This window comes from Haemorhous mexicanus, chromosome 3, assembly GCF_027477595.1.
Source record: "Haemorhous mexicanus isolate bHaeMex1 chromosome 3, bHaeMex1.pri, whole genome shotgun sequence".
Taxonomy (NCBI): Eukaryota; Metazoa; Chordata; class Aves; order Passeriformes; family Fringillidae; genus Haemorhous; species Haemorhous mexicanus.
The window spans coordinates 14,437,355-14,458,759 of NC_082343.1; the positions used below are offsets into that span (position 1 = coordinate 14,437,355).

The 21,405-nt window shown below is 37.0% G+C and overlaps 1 protein-coding gene across 6 annotated transcripts in view; it reads left to right on the forward strand.

Annotated features, from left to right (window-relative positions):
* The window catches only part of MAP4K3 (mitogen-activated protein kinase kinase kinase kinase 3), a 65,524-nt gene that overhangs the window by 32,163 nt on the left and 11,956 nt on the right, over positions 1 to 21,405 (forward strand). For 3 of the 6 annotated variants that reach the window (XM_059840878.1, XM_059840877.1, XM_059840882.1), the window contains 12 exons: positions 7,248 to 7,306; positions 8,374 to 8,412; positions 8,699 to 8,752; positions 11,784 to 11,826; positions 12,028 to 12,190; positions 13,182 to 13,291; positions 14,229 to 14,270; positions 14,504 to 14,588; positions 15,589 to 15,668; positions 18,200 to 18,260; positions 18,346 to 18,463; positions 20,303 to 20,361. In XM_059840878.1, coding sequence (XP_059696861.1) covers positions 7,248 to 7,306; positions 8,374 to 8,412; positions 8,699 to 8,752; positions 11,784 to 11,826; positions 12,028 to 12,190; positions 13,182 to 13,291; positions 14,229 to 14,270; positions 14,504 to 14,588; positions 15,589 to 15,668; positions 18,200 to 18,260; positions 18,346 to 18,463; positions 20,303 to 20,361 — 913 coding nt within the window. The remainder of the gene's footprint in view (positions 1 to 7,247; positions 7,307 to 8,373; positions 8,413 to 8,698; positions 8,753 to 11,783; positions 11,827 to 12,027; positions 12,191 to 13,181; positions 13,292 to 14,228; positions 14,271 to 14,503; positions 14,589 to 15,588; positions 15,669 to 18,199; positions 18,261 to 18,345; positions 18,464 to 20,302; positions 20,362 to 21,405) is intronic. The other 3 variants (XM_059840881.1, XM_059840883.1, XM_059840880.1) reach the window with 2 other exon arrangements.

Consider the following 21,405-nt stretch of genomic DNA (forward strand, 5'->3'; position numbering starts at 1 on the left):
ATCTGTAAAAATCATTAAATGTAATCATTAGCCTGTATGTGTATTTCTGTAGCGTAGAAAGAAATTCTTATTATGTGCAGCATTGACAGTATTTAACCTGTAGTCATACTTACTTGAATCACTCTTCTAGAAGGGGCTCAGTGCTATGCATTCATGCATTAATTGTCATTTCTTTACTGCCATACTGTGCATAATTTTTTAGTTTTTTGGAGGGTGATTGAATATAGAAGAAACATTTTCTTTGTATTTCTGTCTGGTTGTTCTTTTTTTTTTGTAATGATCCCATGCAAGACTATAAAATTATGTAAGTGCAAGTCTGTGAATTCTCCAGATGTTAATTATGTTACAGAATGAATATACATTTAATAGAAATAACAGAACTGGGCTCATAACTGTTTTCAATGGCATTTGGCATAATTTAAAGTCTGATAAATGTTCCAAATTTTCTATTGTTGCACTGCTAAAAACTTTAGTTTGTTAGCATCACACTGTGGAAATTATCCTAGGAAGCGAGTTTTCTTATTTCTCTGCTCTTTGTGTAGTTAGACAGACTGTTGAGAAAAAGAAAGATTCTGTAGTAAATTAAGAGCATTAATCTACTAACTTTCTTGGATTTGTGAGATGTTTAATATAAGTGCACTGAGAGGAAGATGGGAGACTGGGGTGTTTGAGAATGTCTTGGGTTTTATGTGATTTTTTTTGTTCTTAGGGGTTTTTTTGTTTGTTTGTTACATCATCTGTTGGCCTGGTGTGACTTGAATCTGCCAGAAACATAGTTAGTGAAAGCTTAGACAGTCTTTGCCTTTCTTGGAAAGAAATTTGTGTATTGCTTCCTTATAAGAATATTTCACAAATTGTTTTGAGATTCGTAGCTTAGATATCCCTACCTGGTGGCAACACCCCATCCTGTGCAGTTCCTTTCGTTTTGAGAGTGTGGTTTTGGCTTTTCAGTTTGGTTTGCTTTTGGTTTCCTCTTTGCAGTTTAACACTTTTTTTTTTGTTGTTTAAGGCTATATTCAGTGTTGGCACATAACCTTGCTAGCCTGCTATCTGTGGGTCTAAGAGCAGAATGAGAACATGTCTCATAACTGGACTGTCCTTGCCCATCCTTCTTCTACCCCATGCTGTTCAATACACACTTCAAAAATTGTGACTGTTATAAAACTTAGAAAGTATTGTTGTTGTCGCAATCATGAGATTTGTTTTTAAAGTCATTCAACAGCACTTTCTCTGTTTCACTGCTTTCTTCACATCCTCCTGTGCTCATTTTTGAATCAAAGCAGAGAATTCAGAGTTGATGGTAGCGCATCACCTATTTGTGAGATTGTTCAGTAAGATCTAACCCTTAGAGGAGATAATTACTAGTTGGTTCATTCTTCTGTAGGATGCACTAATCAGAGATTTTCTCTGTCTCCTTCCTCCACTCCTGCTCTGACAGTATTGGTTTCAGATATGTTCATTGAGAAGTGGTATGTGAGTTTTTCAAATGTTATCAAGAGGAAATGATTGTACTTTTTCCTAAGCATGAGGTATGGCCTACTGCTGTTGGGCTCTTTCCCTGCTGTTGTACTGGTTTTCTAAAATACCTCCTAAGTAACAACTCCATTGCAGAGCTAAGATCATTAAAAAAAATTATCACAGATTGAGGCATATTTTGGGCCACATACAGTTGATGTTGAAAGCATATTTGGGGATTGAGTGACAGGATTTTGCCCAGCTGGATTGATCATATGGCAGTTTGTGCACATTACCTTTCAAACATTTGATGCCTATGGTGTGGCTACCCTTAAAATCATTTCTCTTCTTCCCATCCTTCTGCCTGTGCTTTTCTAAGACACTTCCCTGGATCTGCCAGAAGAGTGGAGAAATTCAGTACAGGTCTTGTTTGCAGGGAAAATTTTGGATCCAAACCCCAGTATCCCTTAATGCAAATTACAGTCACAAAGGACTAGATAGTGCTTCTCTTTCATCTTATACAAATATACTCCTTTGAATCATAGCTAAATAAATAACAAACTATTTTGCTCTAGATACAGGCTCTTCTGTCTTTCACGATAGATATTTTTTCTTTTTTCTGCAACTAGGCAACAAGTTTCTGAGGAACTTTCTTGGGTACCTTCCATCCTTTGAGATTCTTTTGCATATGCTACTTCCTGTCATTTAGAGTTCTTCATGTTCCTATTTTGTCTTCTTAGTCTTATGTGCACATTAGAATTTGCATAAGGTAGATGTTTTCACCATCTTTGTGTATATTTTAAAAGCAATTGTTTGGATCCTAGCTCAAATAAGTTGCAGAGCTGAGCATTTGCAGTGAGCTCAGGAAATGGTCTAAATCAAAGTCACCTTTAAAAATGTGTGCTCCTTATTCTGGGACATTTTTAACCTATGCTATTGAACCCAAGTCACAGAAGCTTATTGTTTTTCTGACTCAAAACAAAATGTCACATTGAACCAAATTAAAATATTTTCATTTAGCTTATCCTGGTCTACAATGAACTTCTGTGGCAAAACATTTTTCTTCTCATTTGTAGTGAGCTGAAAAATAATTCTGGTTCATACAAGGAGAACTGTTCTGCACACCTTAAGTGAGAAATACCATCAGAGAATTTCCCAAAAAAAGATGAAGTGGGAAGGAACCCCTGGTGATCTCTGGCTTACTTCTGTTTAAACTAGGGGCATGGAGTAATTTAACCTGAAGGATATAACACACAGTAAAAAGTGTGGAATTCTACTGTTAAAGTACAGAGTTGAATAAAACTAGGCTTTGGTATCTCAGCTTCCAACCTATAATTGTTTTCAGTTCTTACAAATGTAACATTTGTTTAGGACTTGTTTAGCAAAGAATGCAGTTAAGAGGTTTGCAGCTCCCATGTCCTTGCCAGGTGCATTTACACATTTGGTCCTATTTAAATACTTCTGTCGTGGTTGGTTTTTGTTTTCTTTTGCCTCATAAATATGCTCTGGGTTTAATAATTTGTGATCAGTTTTGGTAGCAGTTACTTTTAGGAATGTAAAGTTTCTCATAGCTATTCTGTGATTTTTAATTAGTTGTGGCAGAAAAGCTAAAATATTGGTAAGAAATGACTGAACTAAAGAGATTGACATAGATAACAGAGAACCTTACCCAGGAGCCTTTTTCTTTAATTTAAGTCATTTTTCTCCTCACTACACATACATACATATGCTTTTTCTTTGCTGCAAGCCATGAAGACTCTTGTCCTACTTTAGCTAACCTATCTCTGAAAACATATTGCAGCTATCAGTCTTGGATTTCAGAGAGTCTTCATACCTTTTCCAGCTTTAAGTAGTGAAATGGAGCATGGTCCTTAGATCAGAAGAAAATAAGTGGAAATGGTGGAAAAGTACCAGTGGTTTTTGCTCTTTTGTTTTCCTCCTTTGTATGTTTTGGGTATTTTCTGCTTGGAAAAAGTAATTAAGAAAATGAGATGCTCTGTTTTACTGCTAGGAGGCAAGGGGATGTTCACAGACAAAATGCATGGAGAACTGAAATACAAAGGAAGAAGGGACCAGGGGTTGTGTAGCAGTAATGCACAGTAAAACCTCACTCAGCCACCAGGGAAGAATTATATTTAGCCTATTCAAAAAAAAATACATTCAACTTGGTTTTCTGATGTGTTAGGCTATCTAGAGAAATTCAAGAATGCACTTTTTATTGAAATAAAGGCATTAAAATATAGAATATGCCTTAGGTAGTGCTAGGCTCTTTTAAAAATTAACTTCCTCTTTGATGAAACAATGAGATAGGAATTGCTTTGTCATTTTACTGAGATGGAGTTGTGTGTGTGCCTTCTTACTTGATATGTTAGTAGTCCAAAGGTGATTTGCATTCTTTGAAATTCAGAGTTACTCCGGCAGTATTTTGTATATTTCAGGTCTTAATTTTGCCACTTTGATTCTTCTCGTTAGTTTTCAAGAGCAGCAAATGTAGGAAGTGACTGTGAATTCCTGGTTTGCTGTATACATTCTGTTTTTGAAGGCCTGAACACTGAAAAATAGATTTCCAGGACAGCCCAGCCCTATAGAACAAATTAGGATGATAAGACTGTTAAAGATACAGTAGCAGTTAACTTACAGTGAAATTCTACAGACATTAAATAGCAGGTTTTTAAACTTAAGCCACAGAAGGTATTGTAGATTTGATCATTCCTTGGGAATTATTTTTATGGCATGGCCTTATCATCAAATGTTTTGTGGAAATCTCTATACTGTTTTTAATACTCATTTTAGTCATTGATTACTTTGCACATGTGATTTATCTGAGGGTATGATGTAGCTTTCTACATGGCAGCTTCCTTTAACGTTACCCAAGCTGTTGAGAAGAACTGGTGATTATTCCCTGTGTTACCTTCTTTCCAAAGCAATCCCCACCAGCAAAGAGAACTCTGGTCTTGCACATGGATGAGTTGTTTCAGGAATGAGCTGTTGGTAACCTGGGGTTGCATCTTTGATTCAACACCAGGATCAGGGACCTTTTCTCATTGCTACTGGCTGTAGATCTCAAGATCTATTGGAATATATCTGTCTAGTCACTTGTCTGATCTAAAATCAGAGAATTTGAGTTATCTAACCAGCATTGTATGTGTGTGTGTTAAATGTAAATGTAGATTGATGAAGTTGATGTTTAACTTTGCATAAATCAGTAATTAATGCTAATGTGTTCTTCCCAGTAGAAATCCATAACTTAGAAGATTGGATACCTTTATGTGTGGCTTTAAAAAAAATCTACTAGGTGCTCTGGTGCAGTGTAACAGCTCACTGGAGGCTTTGCTGGATACATGCAGTTTTTATGAATGTTTCTTTATCAAATATGTAGCTAGAATAGATTTGGTTAATATAAAATGATAAATTCTGTGTGTATTTGAAATAGAAGGTAGAAGAAAAATGTATTTCATTTTTAAAACCTTTCTAGCTCTCAGTATTTATCAAGAGATCAAAAGTAGAAATTTCCCTGGTAATGGAGTACTTGACCCTAGCTTTGGAGTGAAAACCAGCAGTATTTAAAGGGATTAGGAAGAGTATATATGTCCAATTAAAATCATGGTCAAATTTATGTTACACAACAGTAAATGGAACCAAAAGTTAGATTTTGCCCTTTAAGACATTTAGACATAAATAATTCTGACAGATGTCATCTTTGATAAGGAGAATTCTAGTAACTCTTAAAAGGTCTGGTGGCAGAGGAGGGCTCCTTTTGTTTTAGGTGGATTTATTTTTTTTTTCTTCATATTTTCCTTGTCATTGCTGTACTGTGTATCTGTCTTTCTGTATCCATACATTGAACTGTGTGTAAATTCTGATGGACAGACATTTTGGGTCTGCCCAGCATTTTGCAACATTGAGGGCTTGTCTCTTCAAGGTGAAAATCTCAGATTTCTGTAACCCCTCAGTAACCCCACTGTTCCAGGGTTACTTTTCTCAACAGTTTCGTTGTTCTCTTACAGAGACTCACACCACCTGTTTAACCTACTTGCTTGTGACTCTGGTGACACCTTATGTTTCCAGTCTTGTGATTTTCTGCTCTAGAGCCTGAATCCTCAAAATATCTGTGCTTGCAGGTGGAAGTTTCTGAGATTGCATAGAAGTAATAGAAGTACTTGGAGCAAAGAAAGTTGAATCTGTTTCTTGCTGGTGGATTATAGAACATGCACTGGTGGTGAGGAGTCAGGTCTATAGACATAGATGGAGTTTGGTGGTTTGGGGGGATCATTTAGATTCTAGAATAAAGATGTATAATAAAGTTGATACAGAGATTGAAAAGTCAGTCTCTCCAGGGTTCAGGAAATGCCAGCACCAGGCTTGCATTTGCAATTTTTATTCAGCCCTCTGATCTATACATCCTTTTATGTCAAGTAATTATCAGTTACGTAGTGGTTTTTTCCACAATATTTCACTTGTTTTGGGAAAATACATAAAGTCACTACAGCAACCAAATGCTACTGACAGCTGTGTTAGACACACCCATGTGCAATCTGCTACTTAGCTTTACAGGGCGGACTAAAGGGTGCAGTAAACAACCTGAAACTCCTTGGCAAGCAAAAAACAATATTTACAGCTTTGTATTAATGTGATTGCCCTTCAGCCTGGAACTGAGGGCTGCAGTGGTTTCTGCTTCATCAGCTTGGAAGACTGGCAGATCTGGTGTGAGACTTTTCTTCTGATTTTTAAAAATGCCCTTTTGAAAGATCAGCTCCATCTAATCCAGATTTCCTCATAAATTCCTCTTAAAGATTGGATATCTAGGCCTGTTGCTGAAGGGTGACATACATTTTCATAGGGATTGCACCTGAAAGGGGCCTTTTCAACAGAAGGTGTTTGGGAGACCTTTAAAATGTTTCCTGAGAAGGAAGAGTGTAGCTCCATTTATCACTAATTTAGGTGATTAAAAATTTGTTTCTTCTGGTGAATGCACTCACTATTTTGGGAGCAAATTTATGCTCATATTTCTCCTGTTGTGATCCACCTGAAGAGAAAAATAGACTGCAATTATAGCAGAATTCTCCCAGCAGATGCAGATTTGATTGTGCTTCAGTGGGGTCCCTGTATTCCATTAATGCATTAAATATGTATACCATTATGATTTTTATTTTAAAATAGTGTTGAAGGCCTATTAGCACATATTTTTCTGTGTAGCCTGCACTCCATGATTGCTGGAGCATTTGACTTTGTTAATTCTGTTTTGGATTTTTTTTTTTCCAAAGAAAAGATCTTCCTAACATATGCACATATTGGTATAACCAGAGTGATAAAAACACTCTCCCCTCTGCTTATTTTTTAAATGTTTCCATGTTCTAAAGGATTTCAGGCTCCCTGCCAGAACTAGTCCCCTTCTGAAATGACTATTAAATGTGCCAGTGAGGGGTGGCTGGGTTCTCTATGGAATCTGGTAGATTGCAAAGTCCTGAATTTTAATTTTTTCTTATTGTTGTATTATTTTTGTTGTTGTTTTGTTTCCTTTTATGCAGCTGACTTTATTTGAGCGAAGGATCTCTTATGTGCAAGGAAGGGGCAAAGGTCAGAGTTAAAAGGAATTGGAGGTGGAGCAAACTGGCAGAGAGGAGATTTTTTGGTGCAGTGGGCCTGAGAGTGGTGTTAGGGGGCAGGAAGGCCAGAGAATTCAGCTTATTTGGTATCTCAGGTGTTGCAGAGGGGATAACAGCAGCATGGCACAGGGTGTGTGTTGGATGCTCACCTGTTCATCCTAAAAGATTTGTTCTCTTATGTTTTAGGATCTACAGCTAGAATATGGTCATGGTCCTCAGTGTGGCTACTTTTTGGGTGCAAATAAGTGAGTAAGCAACTGCATTTTCTGTCTTTAATTCACTCAAGACTATTTTAAGACTCATTAGCTGAAATGGATGTAGTAAAATAAGTCAAACTTGTTTCTATCAGTTAAAATTCCAAAATCACTTATTTCTAAAATAATAGTAAATCTAATGATACAAAATTGCAACACTTTTCAGTGTTTGAGGTTGTATTGACCATATTGTCTTTGTAGAGCTGTAAGCTTCCTTTTAAGAGCTGTTATCTTGGTCTACTTGTTTATGGAATAGTCTGAATTATAGGTCCCACAGAGCACAATTTTACCCCATCTGGGGACTGCCAGTGCTGCTCTTTGACATTACTTTATGCCCTTCTTTATCTTGTAGGGCACTAGGAACATGCAGTTATAGATGCTTTAAGAAAATAAAACTTACCTTTCTTAGCAAGCCCTTTAACTTCTTGCTCATACCTTTAATCATCTTGATGTATTAATCATATGAAATAATTCTCCATGTAATTTTCCCTTTGGACACAGTTGCTTAATTACATTTATGCATGCCAGAATTAGGATGCCTACCTTTGATTTGCTAAATTAAATCATACTAAAAATGCAGAAAACCTAAGCATAGAGCATGCTATTTTTGCATAGTCTTTAATTGGGAAAAAATCAGTACTGATAATTTTTGAAATCCTTCAGAATGCTACAAAAAATTAAGCAGGGAAGAATTAATTTATCCCAACAGTAGTTTCATAGTTGTCAATCTGTTTATTTTGTTTAGTATTAAGATTTTCTTATGGATTTCTTTTAAATTGGATTAAAGTAACACAGTCCTCCTGTTACAGTAAGAGGAAAAAGGACATTGCAATTAATGGCAATACATTAATAAACAAACATGAAAGGGTCCTGTGTGAACAATAAATTTTAAAAATTTGCAGCCATGTTCATTTTTATGTGGATGCTGGATGAATATTATGAAAGCCAGCTGAAATAACATACTTTGAATTATTTACTGAAAGAATCAGAGGTGCTTTTGATAATTGTGCTTGTGTACCACAATTAAATTATGTTCTTGTTCTTATTTAATGCTGAAGGAGTCTCTTAAAATCAGTTGAAGAAGAACTACATCAGCGGTAATTCTATTTTTTTTCCTCTCGTGTGTGTTTCAAAAGTAATTCATGCATTGATTTTTTTGTCTGTCACAACTGCTTCTTGTTTGTCCCTGTGCTTGCTGAGAGCCTGTGAGAGAGGCATAGTTGCCTAGATTGCAGCTGTACTTTAAAGAACAATAATGTTTTTAAGTAAAATTCACAGTAAAATTCTATAAAAGAGGTAGATTTTGAGCTGAGAATCTTTCACAACAGTCAAGGTAATTTTAATACAACTCACTCAACCATAGTACTTTGTTCATTTTCTTAGGGGGCATGTGGCACATTTAGAAGATGATGATGATGCAGACGATGATTCTAAACAGTAAGTCCTTTTTGTAAAAATAAATAAAATCACATTCTTGAATAGATGAGTATTTGAAAGAAAAAAAGGTTGAATCACATTCTGTAACAACTCAGGATTCTTTTTGCTATGGCATTCTTAAAGATAAGTATTTTCGTCTTGTTGCTAGATTACATCACCATAAGTCATTTCATTCTGCTGATTGTTATAAGCTGGGGGGAGGGGGAAATCTTGTTTCTTGATTGATACAGTTTTCTTTTTATTTTCTGTTATGGAACAAAATGTTGGCATCATTATGTTGAGCCATTAATATGTCCAACTACAGTCCTAGTGCCTTCTTTAGAGCTGATAATTATATATCAAAATAAAGCTCGTGAAAAGTAGATAAAATATATACATTACAGGCTTCTCTGGATGTTTGAGTTTGTTCTGTGTTCTCAACTAGGAGAATGCTTGTATGGGTGCTTGGTTTTTGGAATAGAGCTGACTTCCTTTACTCAGAGAGAGCAAATGTGACAGAGAGCACATGTGACTGCAAAGGCATGTGTCAAATTAATGATGTTCATATTAAATTCCACTGGTATAAGTATTCTTGGACTCTATTTGATTATAGATGAGAGCTGAAACAATTTAAAAAACAAAACCAGTAAGTGTAGATTTACATTCCTAAAGAAATCTGGTGTAAAGACCAAAAGGAACTATGCCATTGAAACATAATTTTTGTTTGCTTTCTGTTAATGGGTAATTTGGAAAGCTGTTGCTTCATGCAGGAAACCTTTAAAACTTGTATTATCTATTGCTGGCATCTTTCTCTTGCAGAGAACCAAACAATATCTTTTTCTTCTTCTTCTTCTTCTTTTTTTTTTTTTTTTAAGTCATTTTACTGCTTTTGTCAGCCACCTTCAGCTTGGTTCCTCCATCCATACAAACCTCTGGATGGTTGTTTGTGTACAGCTCTGCTCTATTCATTTTTGTTTAATGTTTCTTTTCCCCCCAACTCTGCCACTTCTTGCTCTGTTTGCAGCCAGTACCATAAATTGAGTAATGTTCCACGGCTTGGAACCTCTTGATCCCTGCTGTCTTGAAGTGCTAGCTCTGATTTCTTTGAGTGCTTTGAGATCCTTGTTCCTTGCACGAGCTCCATCAGACCTTTCGAACAGCATTGGCTTCAGCGGCTTATGAGGCTGTTGTGTTTCTGCAGATTATCTTTTTTAGGTTAGGCAAGAAAGAACCTGAGAGCTTCTGGAGAGGTTCTAATTCATCTGTCCCTGGGGACCAGTAGTCACTGATTGTCTTCCAGTATTGTCTTGGTATTTGTTTCTTTTAATATATCATCCTCAGTACTTTTGCCCTACAGAGAGGGTCTGACAATATGTAAAAGCTTGAATCCCTCAACCTTGGGTCAGACAGATTCTGCTTCTGTGCCTTTTTCTTGATATCTGCTGGAGCCCAAAGATCTGCTGCAATTATTAGTTCATCTGCCTGGTCTTGAATATCTTTCTGTGGAACCCACTGAAGATTCAAGACTTTGGTGTGATTTATATTCTGGGAGGTGGAGCTGCAGTTGAGGAGCACATGTGACATCAGTTACTTCTCCCTTCACATCCAGAGCAAAACCAGTGAATCCAGTGTACCTCTTCCAGCCCAAACTGATACCACTGCATGAAATCAAGTGATAGTAGCAGCAGAGAACCCATGTTTCAGAGAACAATATAAAGTTATCACTCTTCATTTAATAATTTTGATTGTTTTGATATTTCTGATTCTCTCATGTGCAGCAAGGCTGCTGATACTTGAATTTCCTGGTTATGCAAAGCAGCAATTACTGGGGCACTGCCCTGCATGAGTAGCAGTGACAAACTGCACCTAAACCCTCTCGTTGAGACAAGGGCACACGGTCCTTTGTACACTCATCTGTCACATGCACGCCAGATTGTTGCCTTTTGCTTTCTGTGGCTGCCCAGTAACACTGGTTGTCTGAAATGCAGGAAGAATACAAAAGAAATGGAAATGGAGCTTGAACCTTCATGACTGAGAACTTAAACTTGACCCCATATTACTAAGAGAAGATCATTTCTTCCACCAAAGCAGCTAAAATGCATGACATGGGGGAACTTGTTCTCAAAATCCCCTTCCAGCTTCTCTGAAATATAAACAACAGATAAGATGCAAGGACAGAAATTTCTGGAAAGAATGAAGCCAAGCAGACAAGTTGTTGCCCTGTAAACAAACAGGCAGATATCTTACTACCTTGAACATAATTTAAAAATAAGGAAAATACTGTGAGAGAATGTCAGGTTTCCTAGTTCATTTAGTGGAAATAATTTTCTGTTCCTGAAAGATTAGGAAACAGGACAGTGGAACCAGTTATAATTGGTTTTAAAAACATGTAAAATTTCAGAGTTTAGTGTTTTCTTTTTAAATGCAGCATATTTTTCAAACCACAGAGCCAGGAGAGGAGGAATGCTCGTGATGCTTCAGCTATGTTGTTTTCTGATAATATCTTGTACTGTTGGACCAAACTGCTCTAGCATGAAAAGTTGTCTTTCCCAAGATTTCCATAAAAAAAGAGACTCATCAGCCAAAAATCAACCAACCAACCTAAACATGAGGGTAGCTGTCTGCTGCAGATGGATTTTACTTTTATGTGTAAGGCTTTTTTAAGTCATCAGTGTAAATTTTCCAGGGAATGGTCTTCATTAGTTTTCTTGTAAGTCCCCTCAGCTCACTGATACCCTTAACTTTCTCCTCTCAACAGAGCAAATGTCAGTCTGTTTCTCCCTACTTTGTTCTGCACAAGTTTGTGCATCTTCAACAAATCAGTTCATGACACTCTCTGCTCTCTGTGGGGGAACATGTGATCCTTGTTTTCATATTTTCTGAGGTATAACGAAATGTTTGAAAGTGTTTGTGATACAGTTACTTGGATATAATAGTGCTCTTGACAAGTTAATGGTATTTATTTGTATGGCGTTTATAAAACCCTGTCTCTTCTTGACGACTGCTATTCGAGTTTTCTCTCTCAGTTTTGGTTTGTTTCTTTTTTTTATAGTGCTACTATGAAACCTAAAGTGCCACCTCCTTTACCACCAAAGGTAAGTGAGGAGGATTTGGTTGCTCAGCAGAAAAATGCACTTAAAATAAACAAATAAATGGAGAATATTTAAATTACTGTGTTGGTGGCTCTTTATTAGTGACAATTTCAGGATCAAAATGCTGCATGTGGGGCTTTTTCCTCATTGATAAGTGGCATGGATGCTTTGAATCTTTTTTGATGATTACTATGTCTCTTTCAGCCTAAATCCATATTTATCCCCCAAGAAACTTATTCTTCTGAAAATGAAAATCAAGGGACAATCAAGAGATGCCCAACATCAGAGAGTCCAGCAAAATCAACATCTCATGTTCCACCCAGACCACCACCTCCTCGGTTACCTCCACAGAAATCCAATCCTTTAGGTAATAAACGTGACCCCAAGGAGTATACAAGTATTTCTTAAATAATCTAATGTGATTTTATTTCTGTATTCTTAGCTGTGCACACATTAAAAGATACTGAGGTAATTTTTCTTTGGTGGGCAAGTAACAGAAAGTACATAAAAGCCAAAATTCATGAAAAAAGCATGCTTTAACTCTTAAAAGGGTCAAATGTACCTTCTGTCAAAGTCACTGGCACAATTCCTGCTGATGCCATTGGTGACGCAGTTGCTTTCCTAAGCAACAGGCTTATAATGTAGAGTATCAAGATTGGAAAAGAAGTATGTTTGTAGGTTTCAGGTTGAGTGTGTCAGCTGTTGTTATTTGTCATGTCAAGAACAGAGTTCTGCTTTCAGAGTTTGCTTTTGTAAGTAATGAACCGGGGTGGGGAGTATAGGAGGTAATTGTGTTTGTTTACTGTCTGCTCAGACTGTTCATTTTATGCCTTTGTCAGTCTGGTGCTGTGAGAGCTCTCTTGGACTGGCTTCTCTTAAGCAAGCTCAATGTCTGCCTCTCAGTTGTTGCTTTGGTCGCTTTTCCTTGCTTCATACTTAGTACTGCTGTTGATTTCTTTAAGATTTGACTCTAACAAGGCTGTGTTTCTAAGGAATCAATAATTAAAGTGTTAGCTATTGGCAAGTATTTCTTCAGGTATGGTCAGCACATTTTCCCTTATAACTGTGGCTACATTCCTTTCTGTGCTCCTGTTAGAGTTGTTAGATTTGAGGTATTATGTTAGAGTTGTTACATTAAATACCAAAAGTCATTGGCTGAGATTCAATGTGGCTTGATGGATTCGTGCAGATGTAAGAACATGCTTCAGAAATAAATTATGGTATTTTATAGTATATTGTGTACAGTATATGTTCTGACTTAATTGGAAATTCTGGCCCACTTAAGAGTTTTTAGGCAGGCTAGATTACTCTTCGAGGTGAAGGCAGAGGAACACATTCTTAACTATGAATCTTTATAGGTAATGGAGTCACTTCTGTGCAATTAAATGGTGAAAGAGAGGACCTGCCACATCAACAGAATGAAGCTAGAGACACTAACTTTTCAAGGAAAGAAAAGAAGGAAATACTGGTAGGTATTTAAGCTTCTGGGTGTCCTTTTAGTGTTGTCTTGACTGTTCTGTATGTGCAATGAAAAGGGGCAGGTGTGCTCTTTACTATGGAAGTTATGCTGGATAGCATCTTGTTTACTTTGAATCAAAACACAGTTTTCCTTGATTGTCTGGTTGTGATACAGCCTTAGTCTGAAGTTTGTCAGTGTTTAATTTTCCTTAGAAACAAACAATCACAAATGTATGCAGTTTTTTTGGCCTTTCACACACCTGAGAGACATAATGAGAGCCATGTCTTGTGCTGTACTGGGCAATGACTATTTAAGGAAATGGGGAAATGAGGGAATGGAATATGCTGTAGTTAAACTAGATTAAATATAACATGAGACTGCCCTCTTTGAAGGCTCCTTCCAAGTGTGAGGCTGGAAATGTAATTTTTTTTGTGAGACATGAAGAGGAAATAGACTAGAAACATGGTGATGAATTTTTGTTTTAAGGAAGTGCCAGTAATACTGGCAATACTTCGAAAAGTAGGATTACCTGGACAGCTTTGAACTTGTCATTTGAAATTGTGTGTTTGAAGTTTACCTGTAAAATGGGTTTGTTCAGAAGCATGTTTGTGCTAGGAAAAATTGATACTGACACAGGAAAGTGCATGTAGCGCTGAGTGGTAACATTTAATGATGTAATACTGAAGGGTTGAGCAATTGTTAGAATATTGCTTAAACTCTCTGGTACTGGAAAGGGCATTCTTACAGGCACCACTGCAGTGTGAATATGTTGCACAAGACTCTGCAAACATTCAATGAGGAGGTATTAGGGAATCATAGTGGAAATTTTAATGAAAAGAAGATTATGCTGAGTGTTTGTGGTTATGCTGTGTGTGGGGAGGGAATGTACATGTTCAAGCATAGTGTGCGTGTGAGTGTAAGCATACTTTTAAATTTTATTTTCTAGAAACCAATTAGTAACGGCCTTCCTCCCACACCTAAAGTACATGTGAGTATTGCTGAGTCACACAAATGCATGTTGGGGGCAGGGTGAAAGAGCACATTTTTTGAATGTTTGTAGTATTTTCTTTTTTACTTAAAAAAATCTAATATGACTTAGCAATGCTGTGCCAGTGGTGTGACTCTTAACCTTTTGTTACTACTTGAAGTAAAAATAATCCTTTTGGGAAGGTCACATTTTAATTTTTCATATGTATGTATTTAATATTTTTACTTCTACAGATGGGTGCTTGTTTTTCAAAGGTTTTCAATGGCTGTCCATTAAAAATTCATTGTGCAACATCTTGGATAAATCCAGATACAAGAGGTACTATATGATGAGTATTTTACCCATTTTGTCCTCTCCTTGAATTTCAAGAGTGCTTAGAAGAGCAGGACTATTCCTTTTAAAACAGACATATATTCATATAAGCAGGAGTTGTTCTTTAATTTTGCCACTGCTGTCTAAAATTGTGTTGTTTATAAAATACATTGGATGAAGTTTTTTGCTTTAAATAAAAAGAATAAATTACATATTGAACTTAAAGACTCTTCTCAACATTTTAGTCCAAAAGAAGACAATCCTAATTTATCTGTAAAAAATCTGACTTTAGGAGTTCTGAGCTGAGATTGATTTCTTAGCTGATATCTTTCTGGCCCTACAGGATTCTACAGCTGGTTTTTTGCATAAATTTTACTGCTTTAATATGTAGCCTGATAGAAGGGATAGTTGGTAATAGTGTACTCACTTTGCCTGCTATAACACCCTTTGATTATAAGCTATGTAGACATACTAGTGAGCTGGTCAGCAAGAAAATATTTGGATTTTTTTAGAAATTGGAATTAGGGAAGGGTAAATCCTTAGCAGTTGACATAATCTCATACATGTTTGCCTTGTTTGCATGCCTATGTACAATCCAGGGATTTGATTTTGCTCAAGAGGTGAGACACCCACAAGCTACTGAGAAAATATTCTAGTCACTACTGCTGTAGAAGTACTCTCAAAGAAGGCAATCGATATTTCTATAATATGTGGAAATGTCTAAGTAAGATATGTTGAAATTATTCACATGATCTCCTGCTTGTGGTTGAATTGCCTTTTTTTAAAATTTCAGTTATTACTCAAAAAACCCCCTGAGCTTTCCTAATGACTTAAAACAGCCCCATTCATAATTTAAAGCTTCCTTATCAGGATTAATTTTCCATGCTTTCAAACACCATAACTATTACAGTCTGATTTGTTTCCGTGTTTGTAGACATTGCTTTTTGGTAAAGGTGTACATACCTTCCTAAATCAAATTTCTACCTCTTTTTGTTTGTGTTTGCAGATCAGTATTTGATATTTGGAGCAGAAGAAGGTATTTACACACTGAACCTCAATGAACTTCATGAAACATCAATGGAGCAGGTATATTTCTGGTTAAAAAAAAAAATCACATTTTTAACCCCTCAGATTAACGTTTTATAATCCTTGTAAAAATGATTTTTACTGTATTTACATGGGCACTGGCTACACTGAGAATTACCTTAAATATTTGCTATTGAGGATACTTTCACTCATGTTTGTGTTTGTAGACTGACCTGTGTTTATATAGGAGATCTTCATCTATTCTGTGTTTTGAACTTCATCATAGTGCATTGTTCTGCAGTTAAATGATTAGGTAAATAGTATGGAATTTCCCTGATGCATTTTGGATGGAAGTTTGTATTTTCCTTAAAACTTCATTACAATGCAGAATTTTTGCAACAAACATTCAGCTACAGGGAAGAAAGGAGGTCCTTTATTCACAGGAGTCTGTTCTTGTGGTCTTAAAATCAGCTTTGCTGATGAGATTCAACTTACTGAATTCCACCTAAAGCTCTGTCTTTGCAAAGTCTTAAAAAATAATTTTTTTAAAGGGATGCTGGGGAGGGGAAAATGCAAGTTGTAGGCCTTTCTGTGTTGTCCGGCTCTTTTGTTACTCTCTAAGAGACTTGTTTCTTTCTTGCCTTCTCCCTGCCATAGGGAGCTGTGCACCTGCCATCAAGATGGAGGAATTTGCAAGGACAGCATTCACACTGTAAGCTGGAGGCACTGGTGTTTGTTCATCCTCCATGCGTCCAGACATTTTAGAGATATCTGTTTTGTTGAGAAGGAGGCCTAATTGAACTGAGCTCAGTGTAACCCATAATCATACTGGTGCTCGAGTTACCTGATTTAAACTTAGCTCAGGTACCACTCTGCTGCTGCACTGCACTTGTAACAATTACCTGAAAAATATCACTAATGTAATAATAATTCTTATAGGCCAGGTAGACCAAGGAAAGGTTTGGATTTTTTCTTTACTGTTTGGGGTTTGGTTTTGGTTTGGCTTAACTGGCAAGGAAGGAGAAGAGCTGTAATGAAAATCATGTAGTGGTTGCCTAGTGAGCTTTCAGGGAAATGTTTTAATAAGCACTTAGAGACAAGAAGAAATGCTTGCTAACACAGCCAGTCATGTGTGGAACAAGGAATGAGTGACAGATCAATTAACCTGCTAATTTCAAGAACTGCTATTCTTTAATCCTCCGATCCAGACCCACTGAGTCACAGTGTGCTCATGTACCTACAGAAGGTCAATCAGCCTTGCATGTTAAATTTTGATACAAGCAGTATGGTAGATTATTTACAATAGGTGTTTCTTACAGTGTGTTTAGGTTGTGAGAAGATTTCAGGAATAGAAGTGCACCCTCTGTGTTAACCATTTATTGCATCATTATTGATGATAACAGTCAGTAGGGCTTTAATAGCATTTCCAAGTTTTGTGTTTTATGTCATTGTTTACTCTCACTCTGATACAATTCAGCATAAAAGCAAAAGTACTGTCCTTGATGATTTTTCTCTGTATTTCACTTCACCAGTGGACAAAGGACACATAATACACATTTCCAGGAGTTAGAATAGCTTCAAGGTTAATATTTTATTCTTTTTTTGGAAGAGTTGTGTTTTGTTTTCTTTTGTGGGGTTTTTTTTTTGTTGTTGTTTGTTTGTTTGTTTGGGGTTTTTTAAGAGCAAAATAGTTGTCCTCCTGAGTGGTCAATCTAGCCCAGTAGTCTCTTTCCTAGAGTAGCAGTGGGAAATGTCAGTGAATTTGGTCACTGTATGTTTTCCCCAGACTCACTAGAGTCATTGAATCAGGGATATTAGAGGATCCCTGCCCATTTTTTGTCCCCTTTTGGACCTCTTGAAGATGAGTATGTCTAATCCCTTGTTTGTGTTGGTACTTTCCACCTCTATGCCATCTTGTGTCAATAAGTTCCAGAAGTTAAGTGAGAGGGGGAAAGAAGTAATTGTGGGGTTTTTGAGTTTTTTTAAGGGATGTCTTGTTGCTTTCAACCCCATGTCTTTGGGAATTGAAGGATTTGACAAAAAACAGCTCCACCTTGAAAATTCATTGCATTCATTCATCACTTAAGGGAAATGTGTAATCATGCAGGTGAAGGTGAAGAATCCCTTCAGAGTGCCAGTTTTAGTTGTTTCGAGAGATTGGGACTGTCACAGGCTTTAGAACAGCGTGGTTTGTTTAGAGTGTGGTTTGTTGACCGCACTTGGTTTACTGAAGTTTGTTGTTGAGCTTTTCTTCTTTGAAGGAAAAAATTCAGTGGTTTTTGAGTTTTTTGGAGAAGTTGATTGATCTTTTTGATGACATCTTATGGAGTATAATATACCTGAAGACATGAGTATAAAATGTGCTAATTGTCTAAATGTTAATTCATATATTAAATATAGTGTGTGTGCCTAAGATTTACTCTGAATTAACTCTGAAATCCAGGTAAACATTACTTGGCTTAAACTTAATTCTGCTGCAAAAAGCAAGTCAATATTAGCTTTGTCCTGTCATCTAAGCAAATACTAATTGATAGCTGTCTTGTGTATATGAAATTGAAGGCTACTTCTTTGTTCTTCCTTCCATTTATCAGCTATTTCCTCGAAGATGTACCTGGTTATATGTCATGAACAATTGTTTGTTATCAATATCTGGTAAGTTACTGTGCTATCTTTCCGTGGTAGTGCTGGTAAATACTTGGTTTCGTATTTGAAGTGTGGTTTGTTTTCTAATTGCCAGGTAAAGCTTCTCAGCTTTATTCCCATAATCTACCAGGACTCTTTGATTATGCAAGGCAAATGCAAAAGTTACCTGTTGCTATTCCAGCACATAAACTCCCTGACCGAATACTTCCCAGGTAAATACACATCATCGAATATATCAGAATGTCTTAACTCTGGGAGTTCAGGAGATGCTTGTGAAGCTCTGGGAACACCAAATAGTGGGGGGCTCTGTTCACACATTGCAGTGAATGACTCGTGCGTTACTGAGAGGGTTGAGCCCTACATTTACAGAGATCAGGATGTGTATTACTCTTGTTAGAGAAATGGATTTTGGTACACCTTACCTTCTGGTTATGAAGGTTTCTTGTTTCTGGGCATAGCTCTTTTCAGGTATAGTCTAGCGTGGTAGATTCTGCTTGTACTTGATGCTGAACAAAAGCTATGGCCATGCCCCTCCTGGCTGCTGCAGAATGTAACCCTGTCCTGGCCAGAACCAGGACACTGCCAAACAAGCCTAAGTAGTAGCCCATTCAAATCCCAGCAGAAGGAGGTAGTAACACTAATCTAGTTTGCAGGAAAATTTTTGATTTTTAAAGTGCATAGTGACACACTGGTTCTTCTAATAGAATAGGATTTCTGTTAGGAAATTGTATTATAGAAAATTTGATTCTCTGCTACCTTTGGTTCTATTAAAAGCCTATTGACAAATAATTCTTGGGTTCAGGAAAGGCTTCTTCTTGTTCAGTTACCTGCAAACATAATGGTGTAACACTTGTCTGAAAATTGTGTTCTTCCTAGAGGGTAAATTCTAAATAACTAAGAGATAATTTGTGCTTTGAATTGTTACCTTTTGTGTACCTGCACTATTGTTCTGCTCCTCTCTTCCAAATTTGACTCTGGTGGGTGACTTTGGCTTGAGGACTGAATCAGCAGTGGACTAATAACCATAATTACCATAAGGATCATGCTAGGAAAATCATACTAGATTCTGCCTGGATGGTACCTCACCTAAGTTGCAGAGGACTCAGAAAATTTCTTGTCCAGTCATGTCACTTCCCAGGAAAAATGCAGCAAAGCCTGAATGTGCGTGCCAAGCCAGTCATTCAAAGGCAGGAAAGATAATTTAAATAATCTGTTTTCCTGTTTTACTTCTGGTTGTAGGGTGTCAGGGTAGTCACATTTAGCCAGGCAAGAGACACACATTTGAAGTATGTAGGAGAACGTAATTTTTCCTACCAGACCATAAAGTGTGTTCTTAAACATTTCTGGATACTGTGATGATGAGTGCTACATGTAAAATGGTAAAAACAGATGTTTTGGTAGAGAAAAGACAAAGCAAAATTGGATTTGAAATAATTTGTGAGGTTTGTATATTCATTTGCAAAATGTTCTAACCTCAATTTACGATGCATGGTAGGCAGATATTCAGTAGCAGAAAATATGTCTGTGATAAGTCTCCTTTCCAGCTTCTTTCCCTGGAGTGTCCTTGAGCAGTTCCTCTCAAACGTTCCATTACTTGTTCCAATAAAAATTTGTGGCCAGTACTCAGTTTTCATGCTGTTCAGTCCTTTTGCATTATCAGTCACTTCTGGAAAGTTACATTTGAAATGTTACACAACTGTTTTCTCAGCTCATAGCTTTGAGTGCAGCACCTGTCTATCAATCTATTTATTCCCATCTTTTCTACAGCATCAGATTACTTATTTTTATTATAAAGAGTACTGTTGCCAGTCTCAGTAGTGCCTGTTGTCTTCTGATGCACATAGAAACTCTGAGTCCTGTTACCAGCAAATAATATTTTGACTTATCTGATAAATTTTCACATTATCGTTTCCATGCTTTCACAAGAAATATACGAACTCATATTTTTTAGTTTTTTGGTGTGGCAGGTGTTTTTCTATCAATGCATGTCTAAAAAGAAAATTCACTCAACTGTTTTAGTCAATCAATAATTTTGTGTTTATCTTTTGTAGGAAGTTTGCGGTATCTACGAAAATTCCTGACACTAAATGGTGTCAAAAGTGTTGTGTTGGTAAGTGAAAGTCTGGAGAATAAATGTGAAGGGGCAGCTCAAATGGTGGCAATATTAAGATTACTGAGTCAAGTGTAGGAGGTAAAGGGCAAAGAGACGTTTGTCATTATTGTGAAGCTGTGCGTTTGCAGACGGTGAGCTCATTCAGGTTAGTCCTTGGGTTTAAGCAGTAGAAACGTTCCCATTTAGATCTTTAAATATAAAGAGAATTTACAAGAAATGCAGAGAACGAGAATGATGTCAAAATTCAAACCAGTTCTCAAGAAGAACCTAATCTCTATGGATGGAGAAACTTAGAGAAGTTGCCATCGTGATTAAGCCACCTGCATTCCTAGCAGAAGTTTCAGTTATCAATACTGGATGGTAAAAAGCAAAGGAGTATTTTTAAATCTTTGAGGACAGTGTTGTCTCTGAAGCCTTTATAATGTGTTTAATATTGTGCCAGCTACCAAAGTCTCAAAGCTGCACTGTGTTAAGACATGTTCTAAAAGGGAGGCAGATAGATTAAAAAACCTCAAACCACTGAGATTGTTAATGAATGCTGCAGGGAATACTCCTGGGATAACAGGGCTGAAGTGACAGGGGTCAGAGTATGTAAAAACTCTGACTTTCTGACAGAAAAATTAATTTTGGAAGTCCCTATGTTTCTAGGTTCATAAAATAAGAAGCATTCTGGTGTGCTCCTCTGTGATTCTGTGATTGCTGTCCTGCCAGGCACAGAATTTAGCAGGGGTGCTCTGGTACTTGACATTATAAGGGAAGTTTTCACATTCAGAGAAGTTTTCACATTCAGCCTCCCAAGCCTGGAGCCCTTCACACATGATAGGTGTGAGTGATAATTTGTTAACACAGCAGGGGTGGCTCTAAGAGTCTTACTTTTTGTGATTTGAGCCTCCATTCCTGCTGGCACATGCTTTTGGCCTCAGGGCAGCAGGAGTGTCACAGGAGAGGGAAAAAGACAAGAACTTCTGGTCTTCTTTCTGCACCTTACAGATGTTGGTGATTGTTTTGTGGTTTCTGCTGCTGAGTTCAGCCTTACTCAGG